General features: G+C 35.0%; 1 protein-coding gene across 5 annotated transcripts in view; it reads right to left on the bottom strand.

The window, feature by feature from the left end:
- LOC111055814 overlaps positions 1-18,456 on the bottom strand; it is a 185,737-nt gene extending 167,281 nt beyond the window's left edge. For 2 of the 5 annotated variants that reach the window (XM_039422662.1, XM_039422657.1), the window contains exons 1-2: positions 18,266-18,456; positions 17,532-17,742 (exon numbers count right to left, since the gene is read on the bottom strand). In XM_039422662.1, coding sequence (XP_039278596.1) covers positions 17,532-17,693 — 162 coding nt within the window. In that variant the 5' untranslated portion in view covers positions 17,694-17,742; positions 18,266-18,456. Of the gene's footprint in view, positions 1-17,531; positions 17,777-18,223 lie in introns of all 5 variants that reach the window. The other 3 variants (XM_039422661.1, XM_039422659.1, XM_039422658.1) reach the window with 3 other exon arrangements.
- Positions 18,457-20,051: the final 1,595 nt, after the last annotated feature.

Below are 20,051 nucleotides of genomic sequence, written 5' to 3'. Positions count from 1 at the left end.
AAGAAGAAGAAGAAGAAAAGAAGAAAAACAACAACAACAACAACAACAACAAGATAAAAAAATGGACCTATCGCAATAAATTACAGCCGTTATTTTATGTGATTATTTGACCGTCATATAGATTGATTGGCCGATCTCGTATGATATGAACTTGTCTCTTCTCCTACACAATCTTCTCCTAAACAAACTTACATTGTTTGACTGTACAATACCAAATTTTTGTTCACTTAATCCATAAACAATCGGACAGCCACGTCGACTGTCAAAGAAATCAAACGACAAGTCTCCAGCTGTGAAGCCAACACGAATAAGCATCTGAATCAAGTTGTATTGCATCGAGCTTTGATTGGGCTCTGTTGGCCCATATATCTCAAATTCTAGCTGTATATTTCCTGCTAGATTGCTGCTAACATAAATAATAACGCCGTAAATATCACATGTATATTTTGTGCATGATGTTTATATACATCAGTCATTGTTGAAGCTACAATATTTTTATTCCAGATCAAAAGCAGAAAAATAAGGAGATAGAAGGAGGAGGAGGAGGAGGAAGAGGAGGAGGAGGAGGAGGAGGAGGAGGAGGAGGAGGAGGAGGTGAAGGAGGAGGAGGAGGAGGAGAAGGAGGAAAAGGAGCAGGAGGAGGAGGAGAAGGAAAGGAGAAGAAGAATAAGAAGGAGGAGGAGGAGGAGAAGAAGAAAGAGAGGAAGACATGATTGATGAACAAAAGAAGAAGAAGAAGAGGGAGGAGAAAAAGAAGAAAAGACGAAGAATAAAGAGAAGAAAAAGAGGAAAAGGAAGAAAGAGTAGAATTTATTGTCTCATGTTTAACATATTCAGTGACAGAAGGATATGATGATGATGATGATGATGATTATTATTGTCTATATGATATTGTCTCAATTTTTTTTTCAATTCTATTCAATTTATTTTTTCCTTCTGAATACAATTCAAAGCAGTTACATAGAATCTTAAGCAATAAAGTTTATACAATTCAAGAACGATATAATATACTTACTAAAATCAAACAACAGAATATAGAACTATACTAAACAATAACACTCTTGAGCTATCACAATTTTATTTTGTATAAAATTCTTCTATGAGATAGGAAAGAGCTTACATAGACAACAAAGGCCTGTGCGTAAGCTCGAGTTATCATAACGATATGCGTTATATCTATAATTTATAAAGAGAGATCTCAATTTTTATTAGAGATCTAAACTACATTAAAATAATTTTCAATGATGAATCTATAATTCCCATGCATGGGAATTATAAAGTCTCATGTTGGAGATGTGTATATCTGAAGACCAGAAGAAGAGAAAAAATGTTTCAGTGAATAAAAAAATAAATAAATTGGCCTTTATTCAATTTCACAATAATTACATTACAAAATAAATCAGTTATAACATTTTATCATAGGCATTTTTTCTCCATGGCAAAGTGCCGTCTGGAGGAGCAGATGGAATTTACATGTTCAGACTCCAAATAAATGTGAAAGAAAAGAAATGTGAAAAGTTCAAAGACAACAACTCGAACAAAAACAATCGAAAATTGAACTCCTGGACCAGAAAGAATGTGTACTGCCATGCCTCCCTGCAGTACCGACTCACCGCCTGCCAGTCCTGTCCATTCAGGTGTGCCCGCAGCTCCCCTTCAGACAGGACACTCTTCCGCAGGTGTCTCGTCCGGATCTCAGCGAGAACAGGGCATCTGGTGATGAAGTGGGGCACATCCTCGTATTCCTTCAAATTGCAGAGGGAACACGTCTTGACACCACGATCGAAGGAGCACCTGTTCAGCAGGATGAGCTCAGTCCTTGCCTTCAGGAACCATTTGACCAGCGTGAAGTCGTCCTGCTGATGAGCATAGTTGGTGAAACGTTCAAGCTGTGGGTAGATTGAACACCTCTGGCTCACCATCAATCTTCTTCTGAAGTTTTCCTGCAGTTTCTCGTCAACTCCGTTCAGAATCGCTTGAACATCGCCCGTCAGGAGACTTGTAGCAGGGACCCCATACACCCTCTCTAGATTGCTCCAATCTTTATGCATAAACACTTTTTTCTCAATCACTTTTTTCAGCAGTTTCAGTGAATAACCCACCCTTTATTTGTAAACGTCTCATAAATTATAGCAAGACACTTGTTAGGTCAACCTCTATCCATAGTCCGAATATTAGCTGAATCTGGGAGATTTGCATTTTTCATGAAATCCATCATGGATTTTTGCAGAAATTGTTGAGAATTAAAATCGCTCTAACCTCAGGAATGATAGTACTTGACGAGAGGAAATATTATGTCACCACAATGGTGAAATTCTCTCCTATTCTTTTTTGGTAGAGAGTTAGTGGGGAGGATATTTTTAATATTCTTTCCGAAGAATGGACATTGATATGTCCAAAGCTCCGCCAATTTATGTACATGCATAACAATATGATTATTATCTATAGTTATTATATTACAAACTGCTTTTTCATATCATAATATACAGTTCAATAATTATTTTCTTAGTCTATATTATGTAAATTCATCCATAATTTTGCTGTATTGTAAGCTATTGTATATAAGTGTATAAGCCAGTATATACTGTAATCTACATAAATAAAGTAATCAATCAATCAATCAATCAATTCTTGAGTTATAAGCATTCGAAAATGAATTATTTTTCTGATCTTAGAGTAGAGTTAAGATTTTTGTTTCAGTGAATAACCCACCCTGAGAGTTCTCATATTATAGCACGACACTTGTTAGGTCAACCTCTATCCAAAGCTCAAATATTTGTAGGAGGGGAAGAAGAAGAAGAAGATATGAGAGACTACCAGCGTCATAAAGCTTCACAGAAAAGAACTACGTGGACTATCAGCTTGAGATAACAGTAAAAGTTGCGACATAAACGACCTATACCATGGGATATCTACTTATGCAATTGTTTCTCTATGACTCTATGATATAGATTTATACTAAAATCATTTCACTTATATGAGATACTTTATTCAAATTAATAAAAACTTGTAGTACCCTTTTTACTTTCCTTGCCCTATTACCATAGGTAAGGAAAGTATTGCTTTCCGAAAAAAATTAAGGTACCCCAATTTCCAAATTTCTATACGTTTCAAGGTCTCCTGAGTCCAAAAAAGTGATTTTGGGTATTTGTATTTATGTGTGAGTGTGTGTATATGAGTGTATGTGCGTCTATGTACACGATATCTCGTCTCATATCAACGTGTGTGTGTGTGTGTTGTGTGTGTGTGTGTTGGTGTGTGTGTGTGGTGTGTGTGTGTGTGTGTGTGTGTGTGTGTGTGGTGTGGTGTGTGTGTTGTGGTGTGTGTGTGTTGGTGTGTGTGTGTGTGTGTGTGTGTGTGGTGTGTGTGTGTGTGTGTGTGTGTGTGTGTGTGTGTGTGTGTGTGTGTGTGTGTGTGTGTGTGTGTGTGTGTGTGTGTTGTGTGTGTGTGTGTGTGTTGTGTGTGTGTGTGTGGTGTGTGTGTGTGTGTGTGTGTGTGTGTGTGTATGAGAGTATGTGCGTCTGTGTACACGATATCTCATCTCCGAATTAACGGAATGACTTGGAATTTGGAACTTAAGGTCCTTACAATATAAGGATCCGACACGAACAATTTCGATCTGATGCAATTCAAGATGGCGGATAAATGGTGAAAATGTTGTCAAAAACAGGGTTTTTCGTGATTTTCTCGGAGACGGCTCCAACGATTTTGATCAAATATATACAGTACCTAAAATAGTAATTGATAAGCTCTATCAACTGCTACAAGTCCCATATCTGTAAAAATTTCAGGAGCTCCGCCCCATCAATGCAGATAGATTCCCAATTATCAGGCTTCAGATACAATTGAAACAAAAAAATCAAGTGGAGTAGATTGAGCATGAAAATCTCTACAATTAATGTTCAGTAACAATTTCACCTAAAATTGGAAATAAGCTTTAAATTCGAGAAAATGTGATTATTCAATTGCAAATTATTGTTGATTCTATTAAATCATTCACTATGAAGAGATAGCCGACCTTATGCAACGTTAGTAGACAGAAGGTTGATCACTCACAGGTGTATGATTCGAAGTGGTGGGGGGAATGCCAGCGTCACGTCACGTGTAGTAAAAAAGTGATAGAGTAACCACACTGAGCATACAGTTTATTCACTGTATCTTCAAATACATCGTCGTTTAATCCCCTCAAGATTGACCTAGAACTTAAAAATTCTCCATACTTATAGCGAATTAATCACCGATTCTAATGATGTTGTTTAATATTTCAAGTTCATTCAACTTGTATGAATAAAATGAGTTTGAAAGTTTTTCAAGAATCTTACACGTGACACGAAAAAGTTAATAAGCTGGAAAAGCGTTAGTAGACAACGTTATACTATTATAATATCAGTTTAACCCATAAAAAATCTTGATAAACCAATGCATTGCAATAAAACAATAAACCGATCCCGATAAATCCAATGAATTTCATTCATATAAATGCACTAAACACATGCTGGTATCGAGCACATGTTCTACGAGAATCAATATATCTCATCCCCGAAATTCACAAGCTGATGTATAGTCAAACTACAAAGTATAAACACGACCTAGAAGATGAAGAAACCTTAAGGGTTTGAAAGGGAAGGTTAGTAGGTGGGTTTTTTGCTTCTATATTGCAAAATGCTTGTATTATTCAAATGTTTTGATAATTATTATAAAGCAGAAACAGAAAGCTTGCATGTCAGAAAATGTTTGTGTTATATAATTTGACTATAGGTCACCGTATGATTTTCAAGAATGCGATATTCTGCCTACTCTGTACTACAGCCTACGTCACGCCTGCAGCTCCCCCACTCCAATTGCATTCCAACTAAAATACTATAGATGAGTGACCAACCTTCTGTCTACTAACTTTGGACCTTATGTGTGTCTCCACTGTTATTGCCCTGTCACCAGCTGGCTCAAATCTTTGAATAGTAGACTTGAGATGCGCGGGAACACTAGCGTCAGGTGATCAATTTTCATAACGGCAAGGAAAGTTGTGTGAGTGCGCCACACCAGATTTTTATTTTAAGTTTTTAATAAAGGGTAGGCTACTACAAGTTGTTATATCGTTTTTATTAATAGATATATTATTTAGTAAATAGGAGGTCCTGATCAACAACTCATAATATTTATAGGGCATTAGGACAGGCCGGCGGGTCACATGACCCACAATAAATGGTCACACGTGAGTCATAGCATAACGTATGTGGTGCAGAAGCACTGTCATGTGCCAACATGCTCTTAATAACGGTGTAAAGGTTGACGGGCAAAAATTACAAGCGATTTGGCCAAAACTGCTTCTGACTTACAACCAATCATTAGACAGCTAATCATTGTTATTTGCTACAGCATTCCTGAACGGTGGAAAGCTGCCGACAGGGCTACTGGAATCTGATAGAGTAGAGAAAGAAATCAGGAAAGAAGAAGGAAATGAAGGAGAAGAAGAAGAAGGAGGAGAAGAAGAAGAAAAAGAGGAAAGGGAAGAAGAGCGTAGAATTTATTGTCTCAAATGTAGAACATATTCAGTGACAGGAGGATAAGATGATGATGATGATGATGATGATGATGATGATGATGATGATGATGATGATGATGATGATGAAGAAGAAGAGAATCGGCTCATGTTGATCATGTTCAGTCACAACTTGACTATTATTTTCGCCCCACATAAAACCATGAATGTGTGTATAGCAGAGAGTAGAAAATTATTGTATTACATTCTTTACTGTCCGGATTATAATAGATGAATGGATGATAGAAGAATAGATGAAAACGTAGGCCGTGCGAATCAGGTGGAGGCGTGATGAATGGTGCTACAAGAGAAACAGATTGTCACTGTCACTTGTCACTGTCGGCTGTCACAAGCGTGTCACTATTTTTCTATTACTAGCAAACTCTAGTGCATTCTATCTAGTCTCACATTAGTTAGTCAAGTACAGTCTGTTCACTATAATTGCCACAAGTATAGTCTGTCACATTCATTTATTCTATCCAGAGAAAACGAAATCAGCAACAATGAAAACGCTAAGTTGTTGTCAAAAAAATAATTTATTTATTGTAAAAATTACAAACATGTTGCACCGCGGGATTAATGAACCTTTGGGTGGCATCATTAGACGTTTTAAAAAATAGAATTATCGCATTAAGAAACGATAGAACCACTCATCAATATTTACTATCATATTCTTATCTGGAGAATTATAATTTTAAGGAATTTTAACGAGCATTATTTCAAAAGAAAGAAGTTCCTAATGGAAGTATGGATTTACATACTAATAATATTCAGATCAGGCTTTCAGACAGTCACAATAATGTATGCGTTTGAGACCTTTTTTCTCATTTTTTCCCATGCGTTTGAGACCTGATATGACATCATTATTAAACAGACCTGCTTTAAACTGACAGCATTGGTTAAATGGGAAGCATGGGGTTACACTTATGAGGAATACTGACAGTTTTAAGTGAATCAATGTAAATTATGATTATTGACCGAACGAAGTGAGGTCTAAGATCCAAGTCGACGGTTTGGCATTTCTCTTAATGTTTGAATGTTTGAATGTTTAAATGTTTAAATGTTTAAATGTTTAAATGTTTAAATGTTTAAATGTTTAAATGTTTAAATGTTAAATGTTTAAATGTTTAAATGTTTAAATGTTTAAATGTTTAAATGTTTAAATGTTTAAATGTTTAAATGTTTAAATGTTTAAATGTTTAAATGTTTAAATGTTTAAATGTTTAAATGTTTAAATGTTTAAATGTTTAAATGTTTAAATGTTTAAATGTTTAAATGTTTAATGTTAAATGTTTAAATGTTTAAATGTTTAAATGTTTAAATGTTAAATGTTAAATGTTTAAATGTTTAAAGTTTAAATGTTTAAATGTTTAAATGTTTAAATGTTTAAATGTTTAAATGTTAAATGTTTAAATGTTTAAATGTTTAAATGTTTAAAGTTTAAATGTTTAAATGTTTAATGTTAAATGTTTAAATGTTTAAATGTTTAAATGTTTAAATGTTTAAATGTTTAAATGTTTAAATGTTTAAATGTTTAAATGTTTAAATGTTTAATGTTTAAATGTTAAATGTTTAATGTTTGAATGTTTAAATGTTTAAATGTTTAAATGTTAATGTTTAAATGTTTAAATGTTAAATGTTAAATGTTTAAATGTTTAAATGTTTAAATGTTTAAATGTTTAAATGTTTAAATGTTTAAATGTTTAAATGTTTAAATGTTTAAATGTTTAAATGTTTAAATGTTTAAATGTTTAAATGTTTAAATGTTTAATGTTTAAATGTTTAAAGTTTAATGTTTAAATGTTTAAATGTTTAAATGTTTAATGTTTAAATGTTTAAATGTTTAAACGCGGTAATAGATTTTTATAAAATTTGACAGGTATGTTCCTTTTTTAATTGCGCGTCGACGTATATACAAGGTTTTTGGAAATTTTGCATGTCAATGATAATATAAAAGGAAAAAGGAGCCTCCTTCATACGCCAATATTAGAGTAAAAACCAGACTATAGAATTATTCATCATAAATCAGCTGACAAAATGATTACACAGATGTGTGGAGAAGCCAGTCTGTTACTGTATTTGTATAAGGTATTTAGTTTCAATCAAAGACCTTGAAGAGGTATGCATCTTTAAGCTCGGTTTACACCAAAGTTATTAACAAAATGGTTATAACCTCATCCTTATAGATTCTATTAGATTGAACGCAAGTTGACAAACACACATGTTCATCATGTGTATGATAAGTTATGTTCAATCTAATATAATCTATGAGGATTGAGTTATTAACATTTTGTTAATAAATTTGGTCTAATCGCAGCTTTAAGGTCTTTGGTTTTAATATTTTGTTTTGCAGTCATGGTATTATTATGCGTGCCCATCAGTATCAATATTCTCACATTCGAAAAAACTAATTTAATAGGTGAATAAAGATAATCAAATGAACTTAATAATGCTGAAGAAATTATAATATTTTTGATCAGATAGAAAGATCATCACGGAACTGGATGAATTATATCATATGGACTAGCCGTCAGGCTCGCTTCGCTCGCCGTATCCGTCTAGCCAGGGGGCTCCGCCCCCTGGACCCCCGACTGGATCGTCCAAGAATAAGATCAGCAGGCTCGCTCGCCTGCATTTTTCATTTGGGCATTATTTTTTGTTAGGACAATCCAGTCGGGGCCCAGACTACACGGCTGGCTAAACGGATATGGCGAGCGAAGCGAGCCTGACTGCTAGTAATATAATATTCCCAGGATTGAAGTAGCAGTGCCCAATCAATTTTTCCGCGATAAATGCATTTAAATCTTCAACTTGGTGCCAACCTAACAAAGTCAACTCAACTTAATGACAACCTGACAAAATTATTAATTTAGTTGCCAGTTAACAACTGTTTCGAAGAGGTACTCTATCTAGATTATAGTTCTATAGTAACATATGATATGGAAATTTCAATGGAAATTTCAATTTATAATTAAGAGATTTGGAGAAGAAGAATATACATGCTAAAAGACGAACTTTAAACCCTTAAAAACAACCCTTAGAGTTGAAATATTGCCAAAAGATTTCTTAGTGTGCCTCTAAAGGGCCAACTGAACATACCTACCAAATTTGAACGTTTTTGGTCCGGTAGATTTTTAGTTATGCGAGTGAGTGAGTGAGTGAGTGAGTGAGTGAGTGAGTGAGTCAGTCAGTCAGTGAGTGAGTGCCATTTCGCTTTTATATATATAGAATACAAATTCAAACGTGAACTGAGTTTGTTAACATTCACAACAGTTGACATCTGGTACTTGTGGATGAGAATACTGCGTGAGTTCTACTGTTCACAGAACTACTAGTTTATTTATTAACAGAGCTGTCTGTCTGTAGTTTTCTACATTTTGTTTGTTAACATTTAAAACAGTTGCCATCTGGTACTTGTGGATGAGAATACTGCGTGAGGTCTACTGTTCACAGAACTACTAGTTTATTTATTAACAGAGCTGTCTGTCTGTAGTTTTCTACATTTTGTTTGTTAACATTTAAAACAGTTGACATCTGGTACTTGTGGATGAGAATACTGCGTGAGGTCTACTGTTCACAGAACTACTAGTTTATTTATTAACAGAGCTACAAATCAAAATATTATAAAAAATATATGAAGGGGAGAAGACTGAACCCAAGACTAACTCTGTCAGCATTGTTTAAATGGGAAGCTTTGATGTTAGATATAAGGAATGCTGACAGATCGACGTGAATCAGATTAAATCTCGAAACTGTGAATCTGTCAGTGTTAATTAAATGAGAAACATTGATTCGATACTTAATGGAGTAATTTTAATTTGACAAATTAAGGTTTTAATTTAAATTAAATTCTCCCATTGAGAGTATTCTTTAGTTTACTATAAATTGGTTTAAGAGACCATTACTTAATTTCAGTCACTTAATGACCAATTTACTTTATTCATTTTACAAATTTTTTCCTACAGTTACGTTGAAAAGTGGCCATTGCTGCACTGATTACAGAACGCAAAGAATCACTTTTCCGCTCTAGTGCGGGAAAAATTTTTCTGCACTCCAGATTTGCAACATGGCAACGCAAAATACTTAGTAGGTTATATGGAGCAACAGTGCAGCAAAATCAAAATGAAGTTGGTAACAGTGACTGCTGTGACTGCTATAGTGAGCAGAGGTGCAACCAAGCACAACGCGCTAATTATTATTCATTATATATTATAACCAAGGACAACGAGGACTTTAGGATTTTAGGATTAAGGTTTTTATCAATAATAAAATTACACAGAAAAACATTTGATGGATTTCAGGCAATTTTACCCATAATTACCCAATTTTCATATTCAATGGTAACTGTAGGAAAAACTTAATGTGAAATACGTGCGCAAAGTTCCTCTGCTGCACTCAAGAAACCATTCCGCCCTCGCCTACGGCTCGGGCGTAAACGTTTCTTTCGGTGCAGCAAACTGTCACTTTGCGCACTAGTTGCACAAATAACTATTATTCATTTTACAAATTTTTCTAGTTTAATAGATTCAAGAAGGAGTAATGACAGTGTCAAGTGAATTGAATTGAATCTCAAACAGTCAGTGTTGATTTAAAGGGGAGCATAGAGATTGATTGATTGATTGATTGATTGATTGATTGAGTACTTTATTTATGTAGATTACAATATATACTGGCTTATACACTTATATACAATAGCTTACAATACAGCAGAATTATAGATGAATTTACATAATATAGACTAAGAAAATAATTATTGAACTGTATATGATATGAAAAAGTAATTTGTAATATAATAACTATAGATAATTATATTGTTATGCATGTACATAAATTGGCGGAGCTTTGGACATATCAATGTCCATTCTTCGGAAAGAATATTAAAAATATCCTCCCCACTAACTCTCTACCAAAGAGAGAGGGAGGAAGAGAAAGGGAGCATGAGGGAAGCTGACAGATTGTAGTGAATCTGAGTGCAGAAAAATAGAAGAGTTGTTTAGTAGGTGTTGTGGACTTATCTTCTAATGCGGAGCAAATGCCGCCGCCCTTAATACAGAAAAACTGCTCTGTGTCAACTAAGCTGATAATCCTGATTGATTGGGTTTGAGAAGCAGAAACTAGAGAAGAAGGAGAAGAAGAAGTGATTGAGAATGAATTAGGATGAAAGAAACAGTTAGATAAATGATGGGGAAGAGGAGGAGGAGGAGGAGGAGGAGTGGGAGGAGGAGGAGTGGGAGGAGGAGGAATAGTACAGTAGAATGACATTTTTAGAATAGAATGACCATCCTTGTCTATCATTGGACAAAGCAGATAGCCCCATCCTTTTCTAGCTCTGCAACGTTGTCAAATTGTTCCCAGACTACATGAAAATGTTGTATATTGTAAATTGTTGACTACATGAACTACCAAAATATTGTATATCAATTATAATTTTTTTTTTACTTATTTATTGGATAGAGTAAACAATACAGTAGTCGGAGAAGAAAAACCAGGCTATTGCCCAAAACTTCTTCAATTTCCTAATTTTGTCTTAAATTGTCCAAATAACTTATTAAATTTATTGCGAAAAGATGATTGAATACTTATTATTGCATTACAGAATCATGGAGAAATATAACAAATAAAATATAATTTATTATCATATAATTATCAAAAAGAATCAACAGTTGGATATATCGGGAGGACTTGAATCACGCCATCTACTATAGAAGGCAGTTAAAATAAATAAAACAAAATAAATCTTATAGCACCCTTTTATTTTCAAAAAAACTTTAAAATAAGTTTATAAGATTTATTTAGTTTTATTAATTTAAAAGTAGCCCATGTCTATAAGTGTTTTATAGAACGCAGTTAAAATATTAAATTTGGTAACTCTGTCGACCTATCACTAATTTCTCGGTTACGTCCGATGAGCGATTTGCGATGAGCGATTTTGGGGGTTAGCAGTCCACTGAGCGATCCATTGTTCAGAATGACAATAAGAATAGGCAGACGCTATGAATGGATGGACTTGGGTTGGGTGTCATTAATCATCAGGGGCAGTGACGGAGGCAGGTCGCAAGCGATAAATGGGTAGTGTCATGTGTAGCCTATACTCGCAGTACGATATTATATTGATGATGATGATGATGAAGATGATGATGATGATGATGATGATGATGATGATGATGATGACGATGACGATGATGATGATGATGACAATGATGAAGATGATGATGATGATGATGATGATGATGATGATGATGATGATGATGATGATGATGATGTTTAAATCATTACCTACCACCTCACATAAAAAGGAATTAATTGTTAATCAAAGATCGAACCGTTCAAATTCATCTTCATTATAGACTGTAGCGTGTTACATAAAAATTCACAATTCCAACAATATAGTCCTATCAATCATCTACATTTCTCCAAGTGAATGAGTAACACTACTGCAAACAGATAAGGTATTAAGTATCTCACAGATATCAAGAAGATTCAAGATCAACTTCACATCTGAAGCAATCTACTTCTACAAACAATCACAAATTTTAAGTTTATGCCAATCTACAATCGTTATAGTCTATATATATAAAAGCGAAATGGCGAAAAGCGAAGCTAATTACGTTTAGATACATAAGGCAGAAGATAACAATTTTATTGCTGACATATATTTCCGATACTGATTGTGGTATTGTTATGCACCGAAATATATACCAGAAATATGATTCTCATCTTCTGTGTCTACAGGTAATTAGTTTAAAAATGAAAAATATAAATTTAAATCGGATGTAACAAGATTTTGATAGTGTTATATTACTAGTAGTTCTGTGAACAGTAGACCTCACGAAGAATTCTCAACCACAAGTACCTGATTGAAACTATAGACCTTATGGAAATACAGCAATAGACTGGCTTCTCCACACATCTGTGTAATCACTTGTCAGCTGATTTATCTATATATAAAAGCGAAATGGCACTCACTCACTGACTGACTCACTCACTCACTCGCAGAACTAAAAATCTACCGGACCAAAAACGTTCAAATTTGGTTGGTATGTTCAGTTGGCCCTTTAGAGGCGCACTAAGAAATCTTTTGGCAATATTTTAACTCTAAGGGTTTAAAGTTCGTCTTTAAGCATGTATATTCTTCTTATTCTCTTAATTATAATTGAAAAATGTCCATACCATATGTTAATATAGAACTATAATCTAGAGAGAGTACCTCTTCGATACAGTTGTTAACTGGTAACTAAATTAAAAATTTTGTCAGGTAGGCATTAAGTTGAGTTGACTTTGTTAGGTTGGCACCAAGTTGAAGATTGAAATGCATTTATCCAGGACCTCCTAAATACCAATTTATCCAGATAGCCAAATCAGCGTTTTCTCAGCTTTTCTGCGTTTCCTCACCTTTTTCAATAATTGATGGCAATATATTTAAAAAAAATTCAGTACACAGGTTTAGCTGAGGTGGAAGAATTTTGTTCGCCAAAGATACGCCGATATAGTAACAGGTGTATTTCGAGATCAAATTGACATAATACGTTCAAATTCGGTACAGAGGCTCCGCTGAGGTCTACATGCAGGCGAGCGAAGCGAGCCCGCTGATCTCATTTTTGGATGATCCAGTCGGGGGTCCAGACGGATATGGCGAGCGAAGCGAGCCTGACGGCTAGTTAGTATATAAAAGCGAAATAGCTTCCATATTTTATTCACATAACAGATTGCATCAACAGAGCTCAAAATCTACTGAGCCAAAAATTGAGTCAAAAATGGCAGACTTATTTCGTTGGACTTTTAGACGCCTTTGGATTTATTTTTATGGGAGGTGGTAGGTACTGATTCAATCATCATCAGAGTATACACATACCCTTGTGGCCTTCCTCCGTCTCTGTCCCTGATGATTAATGACACCCAAGTCCTCCCAGTCATAGCGTCTGCCTATCCTCATTGTTATTCTGAGCAATGGATCGCTCAGTGGACTATTTCTTCCCTGATCGCTCATCAGATGACACCTCACATCTCGACTTTATAACGTGAACTCACTAGAGACAATAGTATTGTGTACAAATCAAGATGTATGGTATAAAATAGTGCATATTAATATTTAGTTTATGAAGCTCCTGAATACGGGACTAAATAAGATGAAGTATAGGATAACGAGAAATAAAATCTTCTATTATCACTAATTCAAGTTTGAGAGCTGTAGTCACCCAAACACAGGAAGAGCTACTGAATATCAAGAGATGGTTTGCTGCAAATGGTCTGTCTATGAATTCAAGTAAGACTAAGTTCATTACCTTCCAACCCCCCCATTTTGCAGCCAGAAACTTTAATGAGTTGGCCGATTTGAGTGTACCCCAGCAGAGCGTTGCTGTTGATCTTCTAGGAGTGACACTAGATAGTAGATTGGACTGGTCAGTACACACTCAAAAAATATGCTCCAGGGTTAACTCGGCTATTTTCTCACTGCGAGTGCTCAAAAACACATTGAGCTTCAAAGCCCTAATGGTGGTATATTACGGTTATCTTTTTCCTTTCCTCAAGTATGGCATAACCCTTTGGGGAAGATCAAAATTCTTCATCCTAGTATTTAGATCTCAGAAAAAAAGCATTAAGAGTTATTTTTGGTAAGCCCCCCCGATATCCCTGTCGAGAACTATTCCTTAGTAGCAGGATACTTACACTGCCGTCACTGTATATCTTGGAAATCTGTTCATACGTTCACAAAAACCTACCAAACTTCACCCGCAATAATGAAATCCACAGTTACAATACAAGGCACTCAGCCTCCCTATCAGTGGCTGCGCATAGAACCGCCATGTTTGAAAAATCTCCGCAATATATGGGCCCAAAAATATATAATAGATTACCTTAGGATATTAGAGACATGGCGGACTTACGAAGATTCAGAGGAATGTTAAAGAGGCTGTTGCTTGAAAGGCCATACTATTCTGTGGATGAGTTTCTGCAGGAGTGATATATTATTGTTCCTTGTCTTTGATTCTTCCCAGGTCCTTGTACATAGGTAATCTTGACTAACTGCGTTTTTATATATACTGTATATATATATATATATTAATATTTCATGTGACTATTGTATAATTACAGTATTTTATAAATGTATTATGGTATGTGTTGAGAACCTCCTTTAGGTTGCTCTTCTTGACTTATCCTCAGTCTTATTATTCGGATGTTTGGGATGCAATAAAAAAAATAATAATAATAATAAAAAAAAGGAAATGAGAATGAGAGGAAAGAGGAAGAGAGCAAATGAAATGAAATGAAATGAAAGGAATAATAATAATTTGGGAAATGGTTATAAGAGATTTGGAACGGTAGCCGACAAAGAAGAAAGAATTCATCTATTTATTTAGAATTGAGAATTTAATGGAAAACATGAATTGGAGGAAGGAGAATAGAGAAAATATGAAAAAAACAAAAAGGAAAGGAAGAGGAAAAGAAGAAAGAAAATATGAGAAAGGATAATAAGTTCGGAGAATGTTCATAAGAGATTTGAAACGGTAACGACAGACAGAAAATAAATATTTAGAATATAGTAGAAAAACATAATTTGGAAGGAGAAGAAGAAGAATAAATTATAGGTAACATAACAAGAAGGAAAGGAAGAAGAAAGAGAAGAGAGAAGGATAAATAGTTATAAGAAATTTGAAATTGTAGCAAACGAAGAAGAAACAGTTGAGAATATGATGTAAAACATTAATTAGAGGGAGGGAAATAGCGAGAAATAGAAGGTACCATTACAAGAAGGAAAAGAATGGAGAGAGAAATACAAATTAGAAGAAGCATAGATTAGACAGACATAAGTAACGAAAAATATATAATACGGTAGCACAGATGGAGATAGAAGAACACTGATAATAATTTGAAATAAATATTTGCCAAAAACAAAATACAAAAAAGCTTTACAAAGAATAAATATAAGTATATGCTACTGCACTTTAACCAAGATACATACATCTATTCAATTAGATATAATAACGAAAAGATATCCTTTATATTATAAATAATAGTTATAAAATGAAGATTTAATTTATGTACACATGCATAAGTAGGCCTACAGTAGGTGAGGCAAAAACACCGGCAAAAGGGAGATTCCTTGTGCGCCAGTGTGAGTCGTGAAATTCAACTATATTCAGATCCTCTTCAAATTCAGTATTAATTAATTAGAAAGCACCGATGTTATTTATAAACAATTCTGACAGTCTACAGTAAATATCACCGTAGTAGGCTACTAATGCGATTTCAATGTATATGTCTATTGATAATAGTCACATGACACCTCAAATGCTTCTAGAACTCATGAGGGAGTTAAAATACAGGATACAAGGTTACAACTACAGTTAGATCCACAATAAATCTGTCAACGAAATAAATAATTCATTAATTATTGTTCACACTGTATTCGGAATAGATTTGCCCAAGATGTTGTCAGACTCAGTTTAAACTGTCAGCTTTAGTTATAGATATATCATCAACTAGCCGTCAGGCTCGCTTCGCTCGCCATATCCGTCTAGCCAGGGGGCTCCGCCCCCTGGACCCCCGACTGGATCGACCAAGAATGAGATCAGCAGGCTCACTTCGCTCGCCTGCATTTTTCATTCGAGCATTTTTATCATATGTTAGGACAATCCAGTCGGGGAACCAGACTAAACGTCTGGCTAAACAGATATGGCGAGCGAAGCGAGCCTGATGGCTAGTAATATAATATTCCCAGGATTGAAGTAGCAGTGCCCAATCAATTTTTCCGCGATAAATGCATTTAAATCTTCAACTTGATGCCAACCTAACAAAGTCAACTCAACTTAATGCCAACCTGACAAAATTATTAATTTAGTTGCCAGTTAACAACTGTTTCGAAGAGGTACTCTATCTAGATTATAGTTCTATAGTAACATATGATATGGAAATTTTAATTATAATTAAGGGATTGGGAGAAGAAGAATATACATGCTAAAAGACGAATTTTAAACCCTTAAAACAACCCTTAGAGTTGAAATATTGCCAAAATATTTCTTACTGCGCCTCTAAAGGGCCAACTGAACATACCTACCAAATTTGAACGTTTTTGGTCCGGTAGATTTTTAGTTATGCGAGTGAGTGAGTGAGTGAGTGAGTGAGTGAGTCAGTCAGTCAGTCAGTGAGTGAGTGCCATTTCGCTTTTATATATATAGATACTATCCATTAACCCGATGTAGACAGTTTGAAAGTATCTAATCTCAGATTTTTGATCCCCTAATTGAGTTGTTATGCTAATTTTTCATTTTGGATTCTATAAATGCAGCATCATGAGATTCAGCATACCTAACATGAATAACAGCTGGGTTTCCCATTCAACAAAGGCTGTCAATTTGAAGTGAGTTTCCTCGCTATAATTTATTTGTATTTCTATTCAGCACACTATAATAAGGAATAGCATCCGGTCGTAAAAATCAGCACCTAATCAGTTTTGTGGAGGAGTGACGAGATTAAATAGAATGAGAGAGGGGGAGTAGAATGAATAAGAGAGAGGGGGTGAGAGAGAGAGTGTGTGAGAGAGAGAAAAGGATGTGTTGACTGAAGGAGTTCAGATGGTGTGCATGAGAAAATAATAGTGGAGGAGGAGGAGGAGGAGGAGGAGGAGGAGGAGGAGGAGGAAGAAGAAGAGGAAGAAGAGGAAGAGGGAGAAGAAGGAGAAGAAGAAAAAAGAAAAGAAGAAGAGGAAGAAGAAGAAGAAGTAGAAGAATAAGAAGAAGAAGAAGAAGGAGGTGGAGGAGGAGGAGGAGGAGGAGGAGGAGGAGGAGGAGGGCAAGGAAAGTAAAAAATGTTTATTTACAATGCACACTATGACACTATAATGCACACTATAGTTTCAATCGGGTATCATTCTCAGAAATAGTTTCTAAGGAAATCGATGTAACGAAAACTAAAAAAAAATTAAAATCATGACTACTTTGTAAACAATAAATTCCAATTCCAATTTTTCAGATTAAAATAAATATTGACTTACATTTTCAGGTGGCGCATCATCATCGTCATCATCTTCGTCATTATCCTCCTGGTACTCGTGGTTGCTAAAAGAAGTATCATCGGCTGTCAAAACACTGGGAAACACCAGGATGACTAGAAACAGTACACTGGTCACACTTAAACACAACTGTCTTGGGTTCATTTTGCAATTAAAAACTTGGAAAATTCAACTAAAAACCGTAGATATAACACTGGAAACACACAGAATAATTTAGAGTACTTGACCTGAAGAGAGAGAACTGTGGAGTTGTTTGTTTAGACCTACATCCGAATAATTTCTAGAATATGTTTAATTGTATTCCTAAAATTACTGTGAAGACTTGTGCACTAATACAGGAATATTATTGATAATATTATGTCATACAAAACATCATCAACTTGAATGATTATATTAACAAAAAAGCTTTGATTTTTCAAATTATTCTAAAGATACCGTGTAGACTTTATCCCAGAAGAAAATGATAAGTTATCTCTCTCTATTAAAAACTTTTTTCTCTCTATTTAAACGTTTTCCTAATTATTTCTTCATCTCGAATCAGATACATTGTTTTAGATATTGCTTTAGTAATAGCACAGAATTAATATAACATATTAATAATATGTTATATAACAATATATTATTATTTTAGAAGATTTCTCTGGTAATAGCTAGTGTTTAAGTAAAGTAGCTACTATTCAATTTTCATTAACGAGAATGGTGAACGATTTTTTTACGTGTTTAAAAAAGCAGACAAGAAACGCGTCTCTTTGCAGAGATGTTCACGCCACGAGAGACGCTTGACAACTGATTCAAATTTAATCTCCTTCAACGAGAGTGGAGAACGATCTTTTTACGTGTTTAAAAAATCAGCCAAGAACCGTACTCTCTCTTCAGAGATGTTCACGCCACGAGAGACGCTAGACAACTGAACTGATTGAGAGCTTAACGTTCTGAGAACAGCTTCTAAAATCTTTGAGCGGAACAGAGAGGGATTGACAGTGTGTGAGAGAGAAAGAGTGTGAATGTTGGAGAAGGAGAGGTCAAGAAGCTTGCTGTGATTGGATGTTGGAGCTGAAGGATAGGAGGCAGCATAGAAATTAGTGACATTTTCACTTTCCTTGCCCTATTACCATAGGTAAGGAAAGTATTGCTTTCCGAAAAAAATAAAGGTACCCCAATTTCTAAATTTCTATACGTTTTAAGGTCCCCTGAGTCCGAAAAAGTGGTTTTTGGGTATTGGTCTGTATGTGTGTGTGTGTGTGTGTGTGTGTGTGTGGTGTGTGTGTGTGTGTGTGTGGTGTGTGTGTGTGTATGGGTGTATGTGCGTCTGTGTACACGATATCTCATCTCCCAATCAACGGAATGACTTGAAATTTGGAACTTAAGGTCCTTACAATATAAGGATCCGACACGAACAATTTCGATGAAATGCGATTCAAGATGGCGGCTAAAATGGCGAAAATGTTGACAAAAACAGGGTTTTTCGCGATTTTCTCGAAAACGGCTCCAACGATTTTGATCAAATTCATACCTCAATTAGTCATTGATAAGTTCTATCAACAGCCATAGGTCACATATCTGTAAAAATTTCAGGAGCTCCGCCCCATCTAGGCAAAGTTTGATTTTCGATTCCCAATTATCAGGCTTCAGATACAATTTAAACAAACAAATTCAAGTGGAAAAGATTGAGCATGAAAATCTCTACAATTAATGTTCAGTAACATTTTCACCTAAAATTGAAAATAAGCTCGAAATTCGTGATAATGTGATTATTTCAATTGGAAACTGTTGATTCTATTAAATCATTCACTATGAAGATTAGCAGATCTCGTGTGTCTATAGCGTTATTGTCCTGTCACCAGCTGGCTCAGATCTTTGAATAGTAGTATTCTTGAGATGCGCGGGAACACTAGCGTCAGGTGATCAATTTTCATAACGGCAAGGGAAGTTGTGTGAGTGCACCACACCAGATTTTTGAAATATCTTATGTAGTGATTTTGTTTAATTTCTATAAACTTAAACATATCAGGCATGAATTACTGTATTTTTACTCGCCTGCTAATAAAATCTCTGGATGATCTAGACGGATAAGGCGAGCGAAGCGAGAGTGAATGATGTATATATACGTCAGGGGCACTTTCCACCAGCTGCTGTCGGATTATTACGTCACAGTCACGCGAGGGGTTGTTTTGCATGATGCTAGTGGTCAGTCTAGGTACGGGTATCATCACATTAACTATAACTAACTATAATTCATTTATTGTATAAAATACTATAATCATAATACATTTATGACATTGGAGAAAAAAACTAGGCTGAGACTGTACTATTTCTCTCCAAAAATTTTGATAAAATGCTACATTGATACATTGGATGCTTAATTGGTTCCGTATATGGTGTAGCTATAAATCTCAGTACCCTTTTAAATTATTTTGTCATAACAAGTTCCGGACACTAATACCACATTAAAAGTAGCCCTAAAGAAAAAAGACAATAAAAATCTGGTGTGGCGCACTCACA

The sequence above is a fragment of the Nilaparvata lugens genome, chromosome 3 (genome assembly GCF_014356525.2).
Source record: "Nilaparvata lugens isolate BPH chromosome 3, ASM1435652v1, whole genome shotgun sequence".
NCBI lineage: Eukaryota > Metazoa > Arthropoda > Insecta > Hemiptera > Delphacidae > Nilaparvata > Nilaparvata lugens.
Note: the sequence above shows the minus strand (reverse complement) of the source record. Positions and strands in the feature narration are given on the sequence as shown.